Source organism: Heterodontus francisci, chromosome 25 (genome assembly GCF_036365525.1).
Source record: "Heterodontus francisci isolate sHetFra1 chromosome 25, sHetFra1.hap1, whole genome shotgun sequence".
In the NCBI taxonomy this organism is placed as follows: Eukaryota; Metazoa; Chordata; class Chondrichthyes; order Heterodontiformes; family Heterodontidae; genus Heterodontus; species Heterodontus francisci.
In genome coordinates, this window is record NC_090395.1 from 56,593,302 (window position 1) to 56,615,297 (window position 21,996).

The window sequence follows — 21,996 nt, forward strand, 5'->3', positions numbered from 1 at the left end:
CCATTTGTTGACTGGTAGATCTTCCTGTGAGTTTGAGATAAATTATGCTGCCTTGAAGAAAGTCCAGTGGGAAACCCAAAGTGCATCTGAGTCCTGGCTTCAAAGAGCAAGAATATTATATTCCCCAGCAGCCATCCCTCACCTAGTTCAGTGTAAAAGTGAAGCTTTTATCTTTATGAATAAGTACCATATTTTCTCCATTTTGCATGGGAGGACTTTGTCTTCATATGACTTCTTACAACTGGTAGGGCTGCTTGATCTTGGAACTGCTGTTGCTTTGTTCTTAGTTCAAAAGATCTCCACTGGCTATAGGGAATTGATCTCATGTCCTGTGCCTTCAAGAGCAAGTGGAAAACATTCCACTTGGCCGACTTGGTGAAGCTGGCCATTGACTTTGTAAGTGAGGTATCTTTTTATTTTGGCTGCCTATTTCTACCGAACTAAGAGGACAGGTAGGGAACATTCACTCTGTGGCCAACATGCCTGTGCTGATCTGAGCTAAATCTTTACGAAAGGCAGTGTCAGCAGTTCTTTAATGACCACAAGATTTTGAAGAAACTTATGGCACTGCTGGGAAATAAAATCCATGCTGTGTTTAGACACGTTATTGTTAATTGCGTTAGAAACATAAATTGCTTTCAGATAATGGAATTGGAGGTTCTCAGCCCTTTTAATGCTGCAGCTACATTTCAGCACAAAAAAAAATGGATACTTTGGAGTTAAGTGGAAATGTTTTACAAGGGTGTAACCAAATCAGGTTATTAAGGTAATATCAAAAATCATTAGAGTAGAGCTTGTGCATACAATATCATTTAAGCCCTGTGAATCGGTTACAGCCTTTAACTCATTCCCTGGTAACGGTTATACTGTGCTCATGCTTAAGGTTAAAAAGCTTGTTGCGTTTGGAAGAGTTCCAATGTTAGTGCAGTGTGCAATCATGGTTAAAGAATATTAAATTCTTTTTTGGCATTGTTACTACAAATTTACAGTAGAATTTTTGAGTTGCAGGACTTCTACATATAAGATATACTGAACACAATTAAAATGTTTCCATTTACTTAGTAAAGGTTGTAAAATCAGAAAATAGTCTAAAATTTCTCACTTGTACTTCAAGCAATGGAAAATTGCAAAAAAAAATAGAATTTTGTGGGTAGTAAATGTTGAGTAATTTGCATAGATTTAACTGACTATCAAGGACGTTCATCACTTGATGGGCTTAATGCCTCGCAATTAAAGAGGCAGCTGGAATGTGGAAGAGAGGAAGAGAGAAAGCGAGGGAAATTTAATTTCTTTGCAAAATGCAGCTTACCTTGACCAATGCTGATTCAGAACCAGAAATGCCAGGCTGAATTTTACCAGCTCCTCAATGCCGCCAGTGCACGGGGGCTGGTAAAATGTTGCGGGGAGAGGCCTGCCTCGATCCGCGACGTCGAGAAGGGTCCGCTGCATATTACCAGTGGTGGGGAGACGTTGGTGTGGCTCCCATCCCGCCTGGTGGCGGGCCCTTCATCTGCGTATTTAAATTGACATCAATTACATTCAAATTAACTTGCCTGCCGTACCACGCCGATTTTACGCCCTCCATTCCGCCTTCACACACCTTCGGAACGCGTTCCGAGGCGACAACCTGGTGGGGAGGGAGAAGTAATAAAAACTTCAGGGCGGCAGGGGTGGAGGAGCGGGCAAATCAAATTTTATTGGATGGGGGGGATGATGGGAAGAGGTTATAGGTCAAATGTTATCAGTTTAGGGTGTAAAGTTTGGGTAAGGAAAAGGGGAATGTGTTGGTCATTTCGGGCATTGAAATAACCATTGGGTTGGGGCAGGGCCATTGCTTTTTTTTAAGTGTTTAATAAAATTTTAATGCTGCCCATTTAAGAATTGAGTATTTTTAAGGGCTTAAAGCCCTTTTAAGAGTGGTGCTGATGCCTGCACTGTGGCACTGGATGCTGTTGCCGGGGACGTGGAGGCCGCCCCTACGTGTCATCGGGGGCGGCCGCTCTGCCCCCACTATTTAAATGAGGCCCCGCGCGAAATATCGCGGGGGCTCCTCGGTGGCCACCCTGCCGAGTTCAAAGGGCGCCGCTGTGTGTACTATATGAAGCTATTGACCAACACAACATATTAAGGAAAGACTCAGTCTGTACTCAGGCACAGAACAGTGTGTTAGTCAATAAACTCTTAATATAGAAGCGATCTGTATTCCATTAGAAATAATGTGGTTTGATTTCTGGCTGAGCGCCACAGGCTGGAAGAGTTTAATGAGATCCACACTAATTACAGCTTTCTATTTTCAATCTCCTCTGATGAACAGAGTTGAACAGAATAGAATTACATGAAAATAGTCCTGACAGGCTAATAATAATCGGAATAGCTAATTACTGAAGAATTCGGAGTAGCTGAGACGGGTGGCAGTAGCACAAAGTACAATCTTTATTATATGACCCATCCGACTGTAATCCTGCATGGGTTGCCCGAGGCCTGCAGGATGCCATCGCTCTTCTACTAGAGAATGTTCCGTGCATTACAAATTTGCAAATGTTCTTTCCCTAATATGTACTACAGTGGAAAACCCCAGCACTGCTGTACAAATGTAATAGCCTTGGAACATAACACAACTAGCATTGTGATGCTGCATAACATTAATGACTCCCTTTGCAGTGCTTATGACTGTGGTCTTTGTGGAATTTAATAATTGCAGTTCTCATCACCCACTAGTGATCCAATTCATTGGCACTTAAAGTATGTAAGCAAATGTTCATTTTATAAGCTGTGGGAAATGTTTTTCTTATGTACATTGAAAGAGAGAGCGAATGACAATTTTCATCCTAGGTTCTTATTACCTGCAGCCTGAAAATTTCAAGTAATTTATTGACCTGAAATTGACCTCAGCAACCTACAAGCTGCCATAATTATTTGTGATAATTACCAGGGGCAACTTGAGCAGCATCATTAAAGGGACAGGCCAAGGTAGCAATGAAACATCAAAACCATGCTGCAGACTCCAAACCCCATGAGCAGTGCCAGGGCAGATCCAAGTGTGTGACATAAAATAACATAGCTAAGTGAGAATAGAAGACTGGACACTTTATCAAGAGTTTGGGTAAACATTTGGGCAGGAAGATTTACTTGTAAGATTAGCAATCAATTGAGTAAGTCAGCCAGAATGCTATTTCCCAATTTATATTTGTTTCACAATGCCACCTAGGCTGAGATTTACTTACTTGTGAAAAGTACCATTTTACTGCAACATATTCCAGATCACAATGAGTTACACGAATCTGACTCCAGTATTTGAATTTGCTGAGAATGATCAAGTCGTAGAGACAGATTTAGTCTTGGGTGCTCTAGATTCCAGAAGGGGTGTAATAATGCCGCAAAAGCAATTTTTAAAATTGTTACCCTGATACGTAAATGTTTTTGTTAAAAAATAATTTGTGTAATAAGTACAGATTTGGGTGGAAGGAGGAGGACCTTGGTTATTCCTAATCTTAAAATAAAGAGCTTTTTCTCCCAAATATAAACATATCACTACTGTAGAAACTGTAACAATTGCTATTGTGATGTTGACAATAGCAGGTGTTGAGCTGACCAAAATCCTATAAATCATTGGCAATAGAATATAAACATTTGAGATTGTAAGAGAGAAAACGAGCCCACAGGGACTGGCCTCAAGGTAAAATAGCTGTAGTCCAGTTTGTTGGAATGCTTGACCTTTAGGCATTTTAGGAACATAGGAACAGGAATAGGCCATTTGGCCAGTCGAGCCTGCGCCGTCATTCAATCAGATCATGACTGATCATCTACCTCTATGCCATTTTTCCCCGCTATCCCCATATCCCTCGATATCGTTAGCATCCAGAAATCTGTTGATTTCTGTCTTGAACATGCTCAATGATTGAGCTTCCACAGTCCTCTGGGGTAGAGAATTCCAAAGATTCACCACCCTCTGAGTAAAGAAATTCCTCCTCATCTCAGTCTTATTCTGAGGCTGTGTCCCCTGGTTTTAGTCTCACCAGCCAGAGGAAACATCCTATCCACATCTACCCGGTCACGCCCTGCAAGAATTTTGTAAGTTTTAATTAGATCACCTCTCATTCTTCTAAACTCTAGAAAATACAAGCCCAGTTTCTGCAATCTCTCCTCATAAGACAATCCTGCCATCCCAGAGATTAGTCTGGTGAACCTTCGCTGCTCTCCCTCTATAGCAAGTATATCCTTACTTACATAAGGAGATCAAAACTGTACACATTACTCCAAGTATGGTCTCACCAAGGCTTTATATAATTGGAGCAAGACATCTTTACTCCTGTACTCAAATCCCCTTGCATTGAAGGCCAACATACCATTTGCCTTCCTAATTGCTTGCTGAAACTGCATACTAACTTTTAGTGACTCATGAACAAGGACACCCAGGTCCCTGTGGACATCAACACTTTCCAACCTCTCACCATTTTAAAAAAAATACTCTGCCTTTCTGTTTTCTACCAAAGTGGATCACTTCACACTTATTCCATCTGTCATATTCTTGTCCATTAACTTAGCCTGTCCAAGTCCCCTTGAAGTCTCCTTGCATCCTCCTTACAATTTATATTCCCACCTAGTTTTGTGTCATCAGCAAATTTGGAAATATTACATTCGGTCCCCACATCCACATCATTTATACAGATTGTGAACAGCTGTGGCCCAGCACTGATCCTTGCGGTACCCCACTAGTAACAGACTGCCACCCTGAGAATGACCCGTTTATTCTTACTCTTTGCTTTCTATCTGTTAACCAATTCTCAATCCATAGCAATATGCTACCTCCAATCCCATGTGCTCTTTTATTCACTAACCTGTGTGGGACCTTACCAGAAGCCTTCTGAAAATCCAAATACACCACATGCACTGGTTTTCCTTTATGCTGCAAGTAACCTCCTCAAAAAAACTCCAGATTTGTCAAACATGATTTCCCTTTCATAAATCCATGTTGACTCTGCCCAATCAAGCCCATTATTTTCCAAGTGTCCAGTTATTATGTCCTTTATAATAGATTCTAACATTTTTCCTACTGCTGACATCAAACTAACAGGTCTGTAGTTCTCCGTTTTCTCTCACTCCCTTCTTAAATAGCGGGGTGACATTTGCTATTTTCCAATCTGCAGGAACCCTTCCAGAATGTATAGAATTTTGAAAGATAACCACCAACACATCCACTATCTCTTTAGCCACCTCTTTCAATACTCTGGGATGTAGCTCATCTGGCCCAGGGGATTTATCAACTTTCAATCCCCTTAATGTTTCGAGTACTACCACTTTATTGATACTAATTTCTCTCAGTTCCTCATTCTAATGAATTTTATCCTATTTTGTGTACATTATTGAACATTAGGATTTGAGTACTAAAGTCTTCTATCGACACACAAAATATTTCTGTATTGCCTTGTTTCTAATTAAATTTAATTGGCTCCGTGCTTTGCTAAATAGCCTGAATGCTGTAATGGATTAAGTCTGGAGCACTCTACTTGGGAATCAGGTTGGGGGGAATGAACCGTATGTTGTATAATGTTGAAACAACCAGCAATATATATGTTTAGATTCTTTCAGGACATGAGACAACTGCCTTGTGGTGCCTGCTGCAAGGAAATAAGATTATTTTGTCATTTATTTGAATGTGCTGCCTTTCTTCTTTCTCATTTCCCCCCTCCCATAGCTACAAAGGAAATAAGCACTTGAAACCTGCTTCTTATATAAAGCTATTTCTTACTTAACACCCGGATATAATTCTAGCACTCAATGTGCATTGAAATGAGGCAGTAAGTATGAATTCAGAAATACAAAAATTATGCATCACACTGATGAATGGACTTTTTTTTCAATGTGCTAATGCAAAGTGTGCAGCTCAGAGTCCTAAAATAACTGCCAAAACACCACTTTCAGCTCGCAAAAGTGTAGGAATATTACAGTGATGATGTTCTGTTAGAATATGCAGGCTATCGATAGTAAGTGAAAATCTGTATCTCATAGTCCCTGTGGTTACTTGGCATAGTTACACTGGCAGACTTGAGCAGCTGATCCTTTACCCTTTCATATTGAAAAGTTGCATGTCCACATTTCTTGCAGATTTGCAATATCGGCCAATGCCAGACACAATGCATTGCATTTTTATAATTAATTATTTTTCCCCCTTTTTTTAAAAGGAGATCTGTGTCTGAGGTCATTTGCGTTTCTGCTCCATCTCTTCACGGTACTGGCACTGTTCGTGTTTCAGTGAATGTCGATCGAGCTCAGATGGAGGATAGCCTGCATTTTGAATTTATCGACGATCCCACTGTCCTACGGATTGAACCAGAATGGAGCATTGCCAGGTACCAGATATTATGACATCAAATACTTTATTACATTGGTGCTCAAACTCTTTATGCACTAAAAATTCTATTGCAACAACAAAATTATAGCATTACTTGGGGTGAGTTTACACTACAACTGTAGCATCAATACAAAATATTTTCTCTTTGCACCAACACTACTGATACAGTGTAAGTGCAGCCCGAATCTGAAGTCAGTCTGAGCTGACCTCCGAGTGAAGCAAAATGGGACTCCCAGAGGATGGAATCTCACTCCAACTCCCCTCTGAGTCAGGTCGAGCCTTAATGTCTGGTTTAAACTTACACAAGTTTAGTGTCTGTGAAGCCAAAACCATTTCACACCAAAGTCAAACGTGAAATGTAAATGTACACTTTGACAGCATGAGGTATTTCATTTAAGCTGCAATGTATTCTACTTCATGTAACAGCCCACTTTTCTTTGATGTATCATACCCTATGTTCATATATTTAAGTAAAATGATAATACTCAAAGCTAAGGTGGTAGAATGCCCTTCTATCGGTTATTAATGGCTAATGATTTATGCAGTAACTGTTGAGATTGGTCAGACTAATCTATCTATGGTGATCATTCTATCCAGTGAATGTGTTTTATGTATAATATTATTATATAATGGTGATTACGATTTTGTATGCTTTGCCACAATGCAGTCAAGCTATTTTTGCTTTGTTCAATTTGCTGAACAAAAATGTGACTAATCAGTAGGAAGTGGCAGCAGCAGGACTTTTCTCCGATATGATTTTCACTTCCACAGAGTGTTTTTCTCTGGGAAATTCCTGAGAATCACAATGTACAACTATGAGAATTACTATGCAATAATTCATCTTTTCACCCATCCTCTCACTGTCGGTGTATCAATATTATGATTGCATTGTCAATTTAAATCACTGCTGCATTAGAGGGTGACAAGCATGTGAATCCCAAAAGTTGGAGATGTTTATGTCTAGGATATACCTGTGTATGGCATACATCAGATATATAAGCATGGTGTACATTTCATGACCTATTTGTGTAAGAATCTTTTGAGATCCAAAAAGACTTATAAACTTTCAAGAAATCTATCAGCCCAGATTTTGCTGTAGTAATAGCAGTAATACTGTTGGCATCGCTGTCATTACTCCTCTGAAACTGACAGCAACTTTTGGAGTCCACACATGCGCAGAATAACGCAGAAATCCAGAAGCTGCTGTCAGTAATGCTTTGCTTCTCTGGAGAGTGCGCTGTTGAGGCACTCCGACTACAATCAATGGGAAATCCTTGAACTGATGAGAACTTACACTTCTACGCTGTTAGTCTCACTGTAAAAATCCTTGGAAAAAGTTTTGCCTTGTTAAATGAGGTGTAACTGGGTTTTTAATGGCGTGCTAACTTCATAATTACTGCTCAACACCCTCCCTAGCCCTGAGAAGCTAATTTTATATTTGAGATCTCAAATTTCTCCATTATGATGAGCACATAATTTTGAAATAGTTTTTTAAATGTTATCTTTCGATTAAGATAGAAACTAAAATAATATCATTCATTTTGCTATCTAAAATTTTAAATTAAAAATGGAAGGATTCAGTGTTTTTAATTTCCTGATTTGCGATCTGTGAGAATACTTCAATGCGATTGGCTGCTATCCTGCTTGCTGGCATCACTGCTGTGGCACACCTGGGGGTCCCCTTGACTTGACGCCAGATCTAAATTGCCATCAGGAAAGGGGAAAGCTACATCATAGCGATGGCTAGATCTTTGTGGGCAGCTTTCTTCAAGATCGACGGTGAGTGCCATTGCTGTGTTGCTGACCGCAGAATCCGGGCCAAAATTGTGTTTACATGAATTAAGAAGTTACTCAGGCAGTAAGAAAGGCCGGCCCACCAGCCGAAAAGTGGGGGGCAAGCCCATCTTCGCCAGACATGGGGAGCCACACCGTGCTTTTTCGCTCCCCAGGCCCTTACTTGGTTTTGGGCAGGACTTCCACCTCCCTGAGGCAGGAAGTATCACCTAATGGAGCTGCCAGCCAATCAGCGGGCTGGCAGCTCTAAGTCCCAGCAGCGCCACCGGGTACGGTGGCCACTGCTGGGACTACACCCAGCCATCCGAGGCAAGAAGGGATGACGGCCCCCCAAAAGAGGGTAAGTTTTTGGGGCCTCGCTGGGGAGAATCAGCCGGGCCCCCACGAGGCAAGGGGGATTGTGGGGGGGGAGGGGGGAAGTTGGTGTTGTGGGTGGGGGAGGTTGGGGCTTTGGGGGCAGCCCTCTGTGGGGCACAGGGTGCCGGATCAGGAGGGTGCCCCATACCCAGCCTGCAAGAAGGGTGTTCTTGGTGCCTTTGCCATCTGTCCGCTGCAGGTAAAATACCAACAGTGGTGGGAGGAGGCCCTTAAATGCCAGTTAATTGGCCACTTGTTTCGCCAGGGGCAGACGGGCCACTCTGCGTAAAATTGCAGCGGGGGTAGGAAGGCATTGGGAACAGCCCCTCCTCACCTCCCGCTCACATTTATGGCCCCGCACCAGCCCGCTCGATTGGGAGGCGGGGGGGGCCGTAAAATTTTGGCCAAAATCTTTACTGATGTCCTTGCTAATGCAGAATATCATTACACAAACATTTTACTGTAGTAGAAACAGCTGTTTAAATTCTCTGCTCCATGAGAAGAAATTTTCCTCATTGTTCAACCCTCCGATGTAGATAAAGAGGTTAATCATTCAAAAATCTGAAAAAAACAGGGTGGAAAAAAAATCACCAAAATATGTAAAATAGAAGCTGTAGCCAGAGACACTGCAGTTTATTTAGCACAGGCTTAATATAGTTTGCTCTAATCAATAATGTCCCAAAGGTGGAATTTGCGGACCCTATATTCTTCACCAATGCATGAATTATAGCATTGACTGATACCTACAAATACAAGCAGAAGACATCTTTAATTGACCTACCTCTTTGAAACTTCTTCAGAGAGAGTTTCAACATCATCTCAAACCTTGAGAGATCTTGGGCTGCATCTTGAAGGCTCAGCCTGAAGGCAGGTTTTGTGGGGTGGGGGGTTGGGGGTGGGGGGTGAGCGGTGCTAGAGAATCAGAGCAGAATCGCCTGCCGAGGAATTAGACTGCGTCATTCCAGGTTTTGATTTTCCCAGCGGCATTGAAGTTCTGTGGAGGCACCTCCGCTGCACTGCGATGGGACGGTACTTTAAATATGTTAGAATGTAATTTGTCATGATCCAACCAGCCATTAGCAATCCTTTGCTTGACATGTGGCACTCTCATGTCTTCACTTTCCCGTCCTCGAAAAGGTGGTGCCACCAAGGCGAGAGTGCCCGGTGCCTGCAAAGGTTAGATAAGTTTTGCCCTGCTATCCTGCACAATTTGTTGCAACATCGGACACTGCCACTAAGGTTAATTCCCAGAAGTGAGGGAAGGTTGGAACTCCAAGTGTATATTTTTTGGGGGGCATGGAAGGGAGGAGAACTCTGCCAGTGGGTACTGTTGGGGGGGGGGGGAGGGAGGGGGGTGCATTGGGAGAGTTGAATTCTGCAATCCAATATCGCCGTTACCTCCACCCCCATGTGATTGGCTGGGACAGACGGCGTCCTTGTGGTAAGTGGCCACCCGCCACATAATCACGGCACGGCCGTGAGTGTCCCGTATGGGACGACCGACATTTTGCCCGCCTGCCACTGCTCCCAGTGGCACGACCACAAAATCCATCCCTTTGTCTCTTCTATAGCAAGACAAAGCACATTCATTGGACACAGCAGTATCTGTAAAACCCCATCATTACTGCTTATAATCAACATTCCCTCCAGGCCTGCAATACCAGCACAGCCTGCAACTAGAAGTGCTTGAGTTAATGAGTCAATCAAAGCAAATGACTAATAAAATTGTGATGTGATTGAGGGAATCACATTTGCAGAAAGAGAGTAGCCATTATAAAAGAGAGAATAAGAGAAAACTCATGACTATGATTATACTGTCCGAGAGGAGCCTGCCTCAAGCAAGGACTCTATAGTGAGCCATTTGGATTTATAGGGCTGAATTTTTAAAGCTCGCCACAAAAACTGCGCACACGCAAGATGTGCGCCGCTGAGCAGCTGCAGTATTTAGTACGGCAATGGTGTCCGATGCCACCATTTTTAAAGAGCTTCAGGCCGCTCGGGCACTTTTAAAATTTTTAAAGTCACAGAATGTTGAAAAATAAAGTTAAACATTTATTCATATTTTCAATCCCCTCTCCCATGCCCCAATGACTAATCAATTCATTAATTGCCCTTCTCCCCTCCACCAAAAAAACTTTGATTCTGATCCCGACCTTTCCCCCTGAACTTTATTAACTTTAACCCTCAACCTCTTCCCACTATCCCCTCCACCAATCGGAAGAGTTTCCCCCCTCCCCCACCTGCTCCTCCGCCCTGAAAATTTCATTCCTTCCCCCTCCCCACCAGGGTTCCGCCTTGAATCTCCAAACGGAGATCCAAAGGCGCGGGAGTTCCGGCAACCGGCTGGAATATCGGAGCGGTACGGCTGTTGCTACGTGGTAAGTTGTTGTTCGTTAATTACCGTTTATTTTAATATTTAAATTAAGTCTCTGTCACCATTCGGCGGGGGGGCTGCCACGAGGCCTCGCCACCACCGGTAAAATGGAGTGGGGCCTTCCTGGTGTTGAGGCCGTGGCAGGCCTCTGCCGGAGGTATTTTCCGGGCCCCTCCTTCTCGACCCCTGATGTTGGGTGGCAGGTAAAATCCAGCCCATAAACTTGCTCTAGTTTTTACAGATTAACTTTTCCACCATCAATCAGTTGGTCAGCTTACCTCAGTACTTACCAGGCTGAACAAACGATAAAGAGTTCCTCTGTCAAAGATGAAACCCTTTTTACATCATGTTCTTTTTCTCCTGCACCCTATATACTGATAAAGTCTGGCTTATCACCCATACAAACAAAACACTCCCCAGAAATATTAACCCAAACGTTTGTTACATGAGAGGTATTTACCAACTCCCTGAGCTAATTCTGACCCTCCATAGGTGCTGGAGATTAGTGCAACCGATGGTAAAGTTTCTAATGTCATTAAAGACAATGTTGACAATACTCGTACTGAATGCAAAGCTCCTGCAGCAGACTGTCATTGAAGCTGTTGATGTAGAGTTGTAGTCTACAGTGCTTGGAATTTTACTTTATAGGCACACATGGAGGAGAATTTTGGTCCTTCCTATAACCCTGCATTGGAAAGCATTAACAGTTCTGTTTGAGTAATATTCCTTTTGCAGTAGGTGAATATGATGCTGGAAAGTTTCAAGAGGAAGTGGCTGATCACAAAGGAATTCTCTGCAAAGCGCTGGTTCTTTTCATGGCTGTGCTTGCTCAGTGGGCAATCATGCACCCAGATTTCAAGCTTGTGTTTACGAGAACCTAGCAGAGAGGACAGGATGAATCTTAGAGAAAGATTGCTCTCTTTTGCTGCCTTTCTGATCCCTGCAGGGATTCAAACTTGTTGCTATCCTCAATGCTGAGAGACTTGTCCATACAGAATGGCAGCTAAATGAGGACAATCATATTGGATGCCTGAGTTGGCACCAGGTTTCGGGGAGTTATTCTGTAATGTGGTTCTGCCAATGAACATTTGGTCCTGGAAGTGTGGAGATTTTGGTGTTATTTATTTGCTGCTTCTGACAGAATAGAAGTGTTGACCCATTGTGAACCAAACTTGAACACCTTTGCCCTAAAGGAAAAAAAATGGTGTTGATCATTCAGGTGTTGCATCCTGGAGATGATGAGTATCTGTGGACTTTCACATCAGGGTTTGAGAATGTTGCAATGAGTACTTGAAAGTGACTAGACTTCCCTATATTCTCAGTTCCAGTATATTATGGTAGAAACATGCCAACTGGGAAAAGTACAAGATTGGAGAGAAATGACAGTGGGATTATGTGACTATCATAGGTTAAGGCTATAAATTGACAACTAACCTGGGTCATAATGGCAAGGTGTTAAAGGTGATTGTGCTTTCTGTCAGCATTATTTATATGCTAGGATTTATTGAGGCGTATAGTGCTATACACTTAAATTTCCATCAATACATTTACTTTGAAAAGGTTTCACCTGAATGCTTCTGTTTTGGATTTCTGCTTCGATTTGTGTAGACTTAGTAGCTTGTATCTTGACTAAATTAAACTCCTTGTTAAACATCTGTTGCTGTTAACTTCACAGTTCCACCAGTGATATTTCATAACACTGCAAACAAAAATACTACACATACGGAAATATCCCTCGCTGGCCCTCCCGCATGCTGTAATTGCTCAGTATTCCATATCTATCTGAAGAAAATAATTGCGTAACAACATGAGGAGGAAGCATCCCAAATAGCAGAACAGATGCCAAAGCATAAAACAAGTCTTGCTCCATTACCGGTGCAACATTTCCCTTTACAGTCAAAATTCGATGTGCAAATTGTAAACACCTCTGCTGTGATTATGACTTTGGAGTGATCCAATGTGCAGTGCAAAAAAAAACCATTTGACAAATATTCCTAGGGATGTTCAATTTGCGGAATAGTTTGTTAGAAATTACTGAGACCTTTTTTTTGAGGAACAAGCTTTTTTAAAATCTTCATTACCATCCGTAAACTCCATTGGTATGTTTTTTGATTCTCATTGCCCGTAATATGAGAAATTCAGCTCCTTTCATCTCATTAGCATTCTGACAGAACAGGTGGTTCCTAATAAATAATGAACAGCCTGTCAAGAAAAGGTTTTTGCTACGATCAGCATACAATATTTGGAAAAGGATTTCAATAAACTGTTTGTGCAATATTTGTACTTCAGACTATTAATTAGTCAGATAATATCTGGGCAGAAATCTCTTATACCAATGACACGTTCTATTCGCACTGAAGACTTTTTACAAAGCATATACATTTTAGGGAATTAAATTATCCATGTAAATCTTGTTAACATTTTTTATACTGGCATAAAACTAAAAAATAAAGAACAACTTTCAGAATCAGAAGGCTGGCACGTAATCAATGTGAGCCTGCTAAAAGGAGCACTTTGTCTGCAAGATGGGCTTTCCGATTAGTTGAATTAAAGTGAAATTTGATTACATTTGCTTTACTTCTATAAAATAATTCAGCTTAATGATACCTAGCCTTGCCTCACTTGTTAATCTGTTAATTGTGTATCAGTTGTTTGATTATATGCAGGTGCAGGGTGTTAATTGGGGTCTTACATGTGCACTTATAAGCAGACACTTACTGAGACTGGTGAAGGGTTTGAGTGAGGAACGACATGTCTGTAATCGTTTTACTCTGTACAATAAATATGAAACTGAGCAAAGATCGGCTCCAGCATTATCCTTCCATCACAAGCTTTCTGGAATTTATCATCACTAACTTGCTTCAGCCACCTTCAGAAATGTTGGCAAAGTGCTAGTATAAGCGTGTGCAGAAGACGCAATATCAGATCACAAGAAAGTCTTATTGTTATAACCCTGGGTTATGCTAGTGTATCATTAGGTATCGGGCAGTGCGAGCACAGTCCTGAATGTAAGACTCGTGAACCACTTGCAGGGTGACCAGAAGCACTGTAGCTGAGAGAATGTCTAAGGCAAACCTCAAAATATTAACAAACATAATAAATTGTTAATGAAATCTCTAGTGTTGGTAACATGGATAGTCCCAAGGAGCAAAGCATATAATATTTAAGATATTTGTCTTTTAGTTGAAGCAACTATCTTCCAATTGAAGTTTTAGCCAGCTGAGGATGAAGAGTCAGAATAGCTTTGTTATTTACATTACAGAAGAGTCCGATGCAAATGGCAGAATGCTGCCCTTTGTGATTTCCATCTTGTCTTTTTACGAAGCCAAATAAACAAACCATTTTGTATGAATGTAGTGCCTCTTCGAAGACAACAGATAAACATTCTTGCTTTATTTTGATACCATTTGATATAAGGCTGTGAAAACTATAAATTATTTACTGAAAATGGGATTATTTATTAACAGTCACATATATTCAATACATAGGAGTGCAAACCTACTTGTTCTTTATTTTACCTCAGTGGCAATACTTCTTTAACTGTGTTTGGAACAAACTTGGATATAATCCAGGAGCCCAGGATCCGTGTGAAACACAACAGCCGAGAATCTCTCAATGTAAGTCATGGATTGACGTAAACCTTTGTTTTTGAATATTGAGTTAATTTAGTGCATTTAGTTCACATTTGTGTGTTGCATGATACGACAATAATATTTTAGAATCGTACAGGTTTCCCCCCCCCCCCCCACCCCCACACCATGTGAGCAAGACTTTACTGGGCCAAATTGAAGAGAATTTTCGACTAAATTCTTAATTGCAAACTGCTGACAGTTTAAGAAAAGAATTTTCTTTAATTCAAACACAAGAAAATAATGGCCTACTTTTTGCAATTGGAAAATTATCTATGAGGCAGGATTTCCACCACAAGCAGAACCCTCCTTCCCCCTCCTGCCCTCTCCACCACTGACCAGAGGGTGGGTGGATGGGGGGAACAGAGGCTTGAATCTTGAGGGTCTGGCATAGCAGGAAGAAGAAGCAGGCTCTGCTATCTAGAAGGCTGCATACCCTCCTCTCTCTGCCAATGGTGTTGATGGTGACCTCCTCTGTTGGTGTGAGCATGTGTACTGATGCCAGTCCTCCTTCAGATTTTGCCATCTCCCTTCTGTTAATACGTCACCTTGGCCTGCAAAAGTGAACTGGAGTTAATGTGCGCCCTGTTGCACGCTTGTGGTGATGTGTGAGGCAGCAGAGCATAATGTGCATGCTGAGAGAAACAAGGGGACAAAAGCAAAATATTGCAGATGCTGGAAAGCTGTAATAAAAGCAGAAAATGCTGTAAGTGCTCAACAGGTCAATCAGCATCTGTGGAGAGAGAAATAGTTAACCTTTCAGGTTATTGACCTTTTGTCTAAAAGATGGAGATGAATAGAGATGAGGAAGCTGTTGAGTAGCAGGTGTTGAGTGTGCAAATGGGAACAGAAGCATATATAGTGAAGTACACTGTTAGGGTTTGAACAGAGGCATGGGATGCAGGGGAAAGAAGAATTGGTAGTACTGGAGATGAAATATGGTGGTGCTGGTCTGAGTAGAGAGTAAGAGAGATGTAAATGTGTGTATCATAGCAACTCTGGTAAGATCATTGCCAGCTCCTGAGAGCAATGCAACTTGCATAGACATTGGTTAGCGCTTTTGTCCGTGCATAGTGCGCTAATTGCCTGGGAGTCCAGTGCCCAGGGAAAGAGGACTGCCTTCCGGGTATTTACCTGCTCATCGTGTGCCTCCATCTGACAACCAGGGAGTTCTAGCTGCAGTGATATTCTCCACTGAGTTGGAAAAACAGCTTTAGTGTTCTGCCTTCAAAAAAAGTACACATTCTCTTCAGGTAGTGCATGTTGACTTTAAACTGTAGCAGCCCTGCTGGAGTTAACACATCCCAATGAGAGCCACCTATCGGTTGTGCAGATAGCACTGGCGCATTGCCATGAATATTAAAGTGATGTCTAACCTGCGACGCACTGGATGGGTAGATGCCCGACAGTTGTGCAGTGTGAAAAGCAAGCCCCATAACACCAGCTTTTCATTTTGACCTTAATAAGTTTCATATAAACATACAAACTAGGAGCAGGAGTAGGCCATTCGGCCCTTCAACATTTCTAAGCTGAATTTCATGCCTCCCATTTAATTTTCACAGCGCTGAGCATAGAAAATATTACAAACTGTTATTACAAATATGGGCCAAAGCAACAACAACTTGCATGTATATAGCATCTTTTATGTGGTAAAACGTCCCAAGGCGCTTCACAGAAGAGTTATGAAACAAAATTTGACACCGAGTCACATGAAATATTGGGTCAGGTGACCAAAAGCTTGGTCAAAGAGGTAGGTTTAAGGAGCAACTTCAAGGATGAGTGAGAGGTAGATAGGCTGAGAGGTTTAGGGAGGGAATTCCACAGTTTAGGTCCTAGGTGGCGGGCAGCCATAAAGACAGGGCTAAATTGTGGCGAGTCGAAGAGACTTAGTAGTTGGCAGGAAAAAAGACAGAGGCGCAAGGGGAGAGCCAACTGTGCAACAGCCCCAACAAACAAATTTCTCTGCAGCACCTGTGGAAGAGCCTGTCACTCCAGAATTGGCCTTTATAGCCACTCCAGGCGCTGCTTCACAAACCACTGACCACCTCCAGGCGCGTATCCATTGTCTCTCGAGATAAGGAGGCCCAAAAGAAAGGTCCTAGGCATCAGAAAGCATGGCTGCCAATGGTGGAGTAGTTAAAATAGTGGCTAGGCAAGAGGCCAGAATTGGAGGAGCACAGCGATCTTGGAGGGTTGTAGGGCCAGAGGAGGGTACAGAGATATGGAGGGGCAAGGCCATGGCCAAATTTGTAAGCAAGAATGTGAATTAATCCAATATTGCACCTGTGAATTTTTTTTAATGAATGCTGTGCGTCTGATGTGTTTTAATGCATAACAAAGCAGTTCTCATAGATTTTCAGTGATTATTCCAGTCTCATGGACCCCTACTAAATTATTACTGGTTAAGACACTAGCATTCCACCATCAAGAAGCAAATATGGAAAGTGCTATAACCCTGTTAATTTTCCTCTCTGATGGAGTGAGAACTGTGGAGAAAGAAAGATGTAACCTTTTTGGAAAGGGTATGAGAATCTGAATTAGACCATTGTAAAGAAGTGTAGTATTCTATAAAAATACAAGATTTTATAACCATTCTGTTGCATGTTTTTTGTCCAAACAGCCAGCAAGAATTTGTATTCATATTAACATTTTGTTTAATATAAGGCATAATGGATTTATAGAGTCATCTTTTAATTGTTTATTCATGAATAATACTGATGTAGAGAGGGATTAAGAAACAGCATTTTAAATATTCTATTCCAGAATAATCTTTAAATCCAGTTTAAAAAAAAAAGAGCTACAATTTCAGGATGATGCAGTGCAGACATGTGGTAGTGCAGAAAAGCTAATGCATTTTGTGCAAAGTTCCTCAGCTTTTAAAGTCACACAGAGAGGGTTAATGGAATTTCTGAATCTCCTTAATGGTGTTTAATGGAAGATTAACTTTAGACATAAGAGCCTTTGTCAGCATAAAGAGAAATGAAACAAGGAGGATGAGAGAGAGAGAAATCTATATAGATTTAATTTTGTATTTTATCTGTGGTCATTCTTTAATTAAGTAAATTAGCTATTTCCTCACTCTGGAAAAACTCATGGGAGTTTGCTTGACTCCGGTGAATTGACCCTATGGAATGTCAATTCAATATCTGGAATGTTCAGTTTTGCTTCAGCTCACAGAATCTCATTTGTGGAGTGTATTCATGCTAGGAAATTTAGTTCAAATTAACTTTCCCTGGAGAAAAAGTGAAATGAAAAATAAAGCTTACTGTATGTCAAACTATACGTCCTTGTAGCCTGTAAGGGTATCAATTTTTTTTAAAAAAAGATATCACTGCAGTGTTTTGGAGACCGGAGGGAATATGCATTGATACAGTGTGTGTCCTTACGTCCATATAATTTACAACACAGTTTTGTTCCTATGGTCCAATAAAAAAAAATCAATATGAGAAACACTATTTTCAGACCTTATAACTCCCTATAACATTTAATGGTGCACCATTATTTCTTGAAAAACGGTGTATAGGTCATCATTTGGAAACCAACTCTCTGTTTATTTGAATTGTACCTTCTCTGTAAAAATGCCTGATTCCTAGACATGAGCTTTGGTAACCTGGCAGTGCAAGAAAGCCTGCAGTAGTGGTGCTGTGGAGTGGATCCCCAAGATATATGACTACAATTTGTCGGCAGTGTATTTTTAGTCAAATATCATATTTGTTGCCGTGCTGTTAATTGTTACTTACAGTATAGTGACGTTTGTAATGTTACATTCTCTATAAGTAAAGCACGTGCAATTGTTTGGCCCTTTTATAACAATGATGTGGCTTTCGAGATCTAGCAATTTTCAAATAGTTCTGAAAATAATTCCAAAAGTAATGAGAGTAAACATTTTTCTCAGCATTTCTGTACATTTCTCGTAATATTCAGAATTACACATGTATGAAAAGTTCAGATTATAAAATCAAATATTCCAGATTTTGAAAGGATATATAGCATTTTAAGAGTTGAACGTTTTTCTCTTTCTGCACCAGGTGTGTGAGGTACTGAATTCTACGACCATGACATGCCGTGCCCCAGCCCTTACACATGAGTACAGACCTGGAATAGACACTGTGGAACGGCCGGATGAGTTTGGTTTTGTCTTTGACAACGTGCAGGCGCTGCTTATCTACAATAATACAAATTTCATCTTCTACCCCAACCCGACCTTTGAACCTCTGAGTACAACGGGCATGCTGGAACAGAAGCCAGGCTCACCCATTATACTGAAAGTATGTACTAAGATCTGTAAGTTGGAGTGCAGTACTATATCCATAACCCCTCGACTGACCCTTTCAGATAATGATTTTCACTGGTGCTTCAGAGGTCAAATAACAGCTTGAAATAATAATAGTAATACCAGGTTGATCTAGGAGAATTTTATTTTTCATTCTTTGGATGTGGGTATCACTGGCTGGGTTATTACCTATCCTCAGTTGCCCCGAGAAGGTGCTGGGCCTTCTTAAACTGCTGCTTGTAGCTTCATAAAACTGACTGGCTTGCTAGGTAACTTCAGATTGCAGTTAAGAGTCAACCATGATTGTATGGGACTCAAGTCACATGTAGGTTGGGCTGCGTAAGGACAGCAAGGTTCACTTTGCTAAAGGACTTTAGTGAGCTGCTTGGGCTTTTACAATCTGGTAGCATCATAATCACTTTTACTGATAGCAGCTTTTTATTTCCAATTTGTGTTTTTAAACTGAATTAAAATTCTCAAACAGCCATGATGGGATTTGAATTCACACTTACTGGAATATTCATCCAGGCCTCTGAATTATGAGTCAAGTGACATAAATGCAGTACTGTACCTGATAGTAGATACAAAACCTCAAAGCTTTCAGACCCGTTTATCTAATAGATAAAAAGCCTAATTTTCAATAATGTTCCCTCATATATGTGGAGTTTTTTTTCCTTCACAAACACTGGTGATTTTTTTTTTTGTAAATTGCACATGACTGGCTTGTGGAAAAGGGACATTGAGTGGGAGGGGTGGGTGGATCTCAAGATACTTTAGAGACTTAAAGTTAGGAGAAAATTTTGGGAAGAAAATAATCATAACCTTTGAAAGTTGATTTTAAAAAATTGTTTGGAGTCAAAAATAAAAATGTTGGAATGGAAATAAATGAAAGAGGACCTAATCCTGATTAATTGGTTTTAAAGAATGGGAACATGGATAAATGTTGAAAAACTGCTTTTATTTTTTGGCAAATTGATTTAAAACAAAGGGCATAAATTGAGGATTATCACAAAGAATGCAGGGGGTATCTGAAGATTTTTTTTTTGACCCAAGTTATTAGAACATGCAGTGCTTTACCAACATTACACACCCTAGCAGTTATTTGAAGAAGACAGCATAAAATTATGTAAAGGGGATTTGGATTAATATGTGTAAAAGAAATAAGGTGGAGAAATGAGATTAAAGTAGATGGTTCCAGTTGAAAAGCCAGCACTGGTACAGGGAATGGGACTGCTTCTGTCCTTCTGCACTTAACTTTCATAAGTCATCAGCCTAGAGAAAAATAACTCTGACCTTTTTGCAAAAAGGAAAAGAAGCCTGTAATTGTAAAATTATTATTTTAAAAAGCTAACCATTTGTTTATTAAAAACACTAGTAGAAGTGACAACCTTTTCACCTCCATTAGTGATATTTTCCAACTGTAATTGATGTTTTGGAGGTTCGAGTATTGACTTTATTTTTACAGTTGGTGTTGACCTAAATTAAGTTAGATAAAAGGATGTTATTATGTGGCAAGGTGATAACATCATGACTGGACCTACCACTACCTGTTCACATACTTCAAAACAATACTGCACCCATAAATTTTACTAGACCTCTGACGTCGGGGGGTGGGGGTCGTGGCAGGGGCCCCGGAAAATTCTTCCAAGAGAGGCCCACCATGACCCTCGACGCCGGGAAGGCCCCGCCTCATTTTACTGGTGGCAGCAAACCGTTGATGCGGCCCCCCAAAATCACCGCTCGGTGGCGGGGCCTTCGTTTTAATATTGAAATGAATTTATAAACATGCAAATTAACTTGGCTTGTCCCGGCAGCCTAATATTGAAATTAATTTATAAACATGCAAATTAACTTGACTTGTCCCGGCAGCCGTCCTACGCCTCTATTCCAGCTGCCGGCCGCAACTCCTGGGCCAACGGAGTTCCGAGGCGTGACACTGGTGGGGAGGGGGGAGGAGTGAAATTTTCAGGGTGGGGGGGTGGTAGGGAGTGGGGAAAATTCTTTGGATTGGTGGGCAGGATGGTGGGAAGGGGTTAAGGGTTAAAGTTATTAAAGTTGGAGGGGAAAGGTCGGGGGAATGGGATATTAATGAATTGATTATTCCTTGGGGGTGTGGCTGAGGGGAGTGAAGATGTTATTTAACGTGTTACTTGAATTTTAGACGTTCATTCCCTTTACAAGTTCAAAATTCTTCTAAGGTATTGAAGCCCTTTAAAAATGGCGTTGGCGCCATTTCTCTCCTTGTGTGGCTTGGTGTCATATTTTGTTTTATAATGCTCATATGAAGCACCTTAGGATGTTTTATTATGTTAAAGGTGCTATATAAATAAAAGTTGCATTAAAATGAATTTTAAAATGTATTTTTTTCATTATATAAACAAATCCCAACAACTGTGGAACAAAATGCTTTTTATTCCATTTTGCCCTATTCTGCAAAAGGTTTCAATGTTATGATTGGGAGATAAATGTTGGCCAGGACACTGGGAGAGCTCCCCTGTTCTTCGAATAGTGACAGAGAGATATTTTACATCCACCTGAGATGATAGACAGAGCCTCGGTTTAACGTCCCATCTGAAAGACGGCACCTTTGACAGTGTAGCACTCCCTCAGTACTGCGCTAGAGTGTCAACCTAGGTTGTGTGCTCCAGTCCCTGGAGTACAGCTTGAACCCACAGAGATGAGTGTGCTACCGAGTGAGTTGAGGCTCACAGCCTTGTGCACCGAGCCTTTCTTCATTTTATAATTTTGGCAAGACAGCAAGTGATGTCATGTCTTTTAAGTTTTAATGCATTATGCTGGAAATCGCCTTTTGGCCAATGATCCATTGACTGGTCATTCTTAAATAACCTATATCTGGATGTAATTCAAAGTAATAGTTTTGCACCTTATTTATGCAATACTTAGAAAATATGAAAAATGCCAAGTAAGCCATTTACCTGAATTTTTTATTTTTTCACAGGCCGAAACATGCCATATTAGCTCACTTAAAAACAGCACTTTTTTTTAAATCAAGAAAGTCAGCTTCAGTTACAGTTGTGGCTTCTCTTCAGAACAGGCAATATGTGTGTCAACTTAGTATCTTAGAACTCGTGGTTCAGATGGCATCATAAAGCAAAAACAATTTATTAGTGGTTCATAACCACCTCAAACTCTGAGATGAAATTTTTACCTTGTGGTCATATTATGTAATACAGGAGCAAACAATATCATAGAGTGT

The 21,996-nt window shown here is 41.0% G+C and overlaps 1 protein-coding gene across 1 annotated transcript in view; it reads left to right on the forward strand.

Annotated features, from left to right (window-relative positions):
• The window catches only part of LOC137383879 (plexin-A2-like), a 502,066-nt gene that overhangs the window by 402,289 nt on the left and 77,781 nt on the right, over positions 1-21,996 (forward strand). Inside the window, exons 17-19 of the mRNA XM_068057231.1 lie at positions 6,183-6,350; positions 14,401-14,494; positions 18,535-18,774. Of these exons, the coding sequence (XP_067913332.1) occupies positions 6,183-6,350; positions 14,401-14,494; positions 18,535-18,774 (502 nt within the window). The remainder of the gene's footprint in view (positions 1-6,182; positions 6,351-14,400; positions 14,495-18,534; positions 18,775-21,996) is intronic.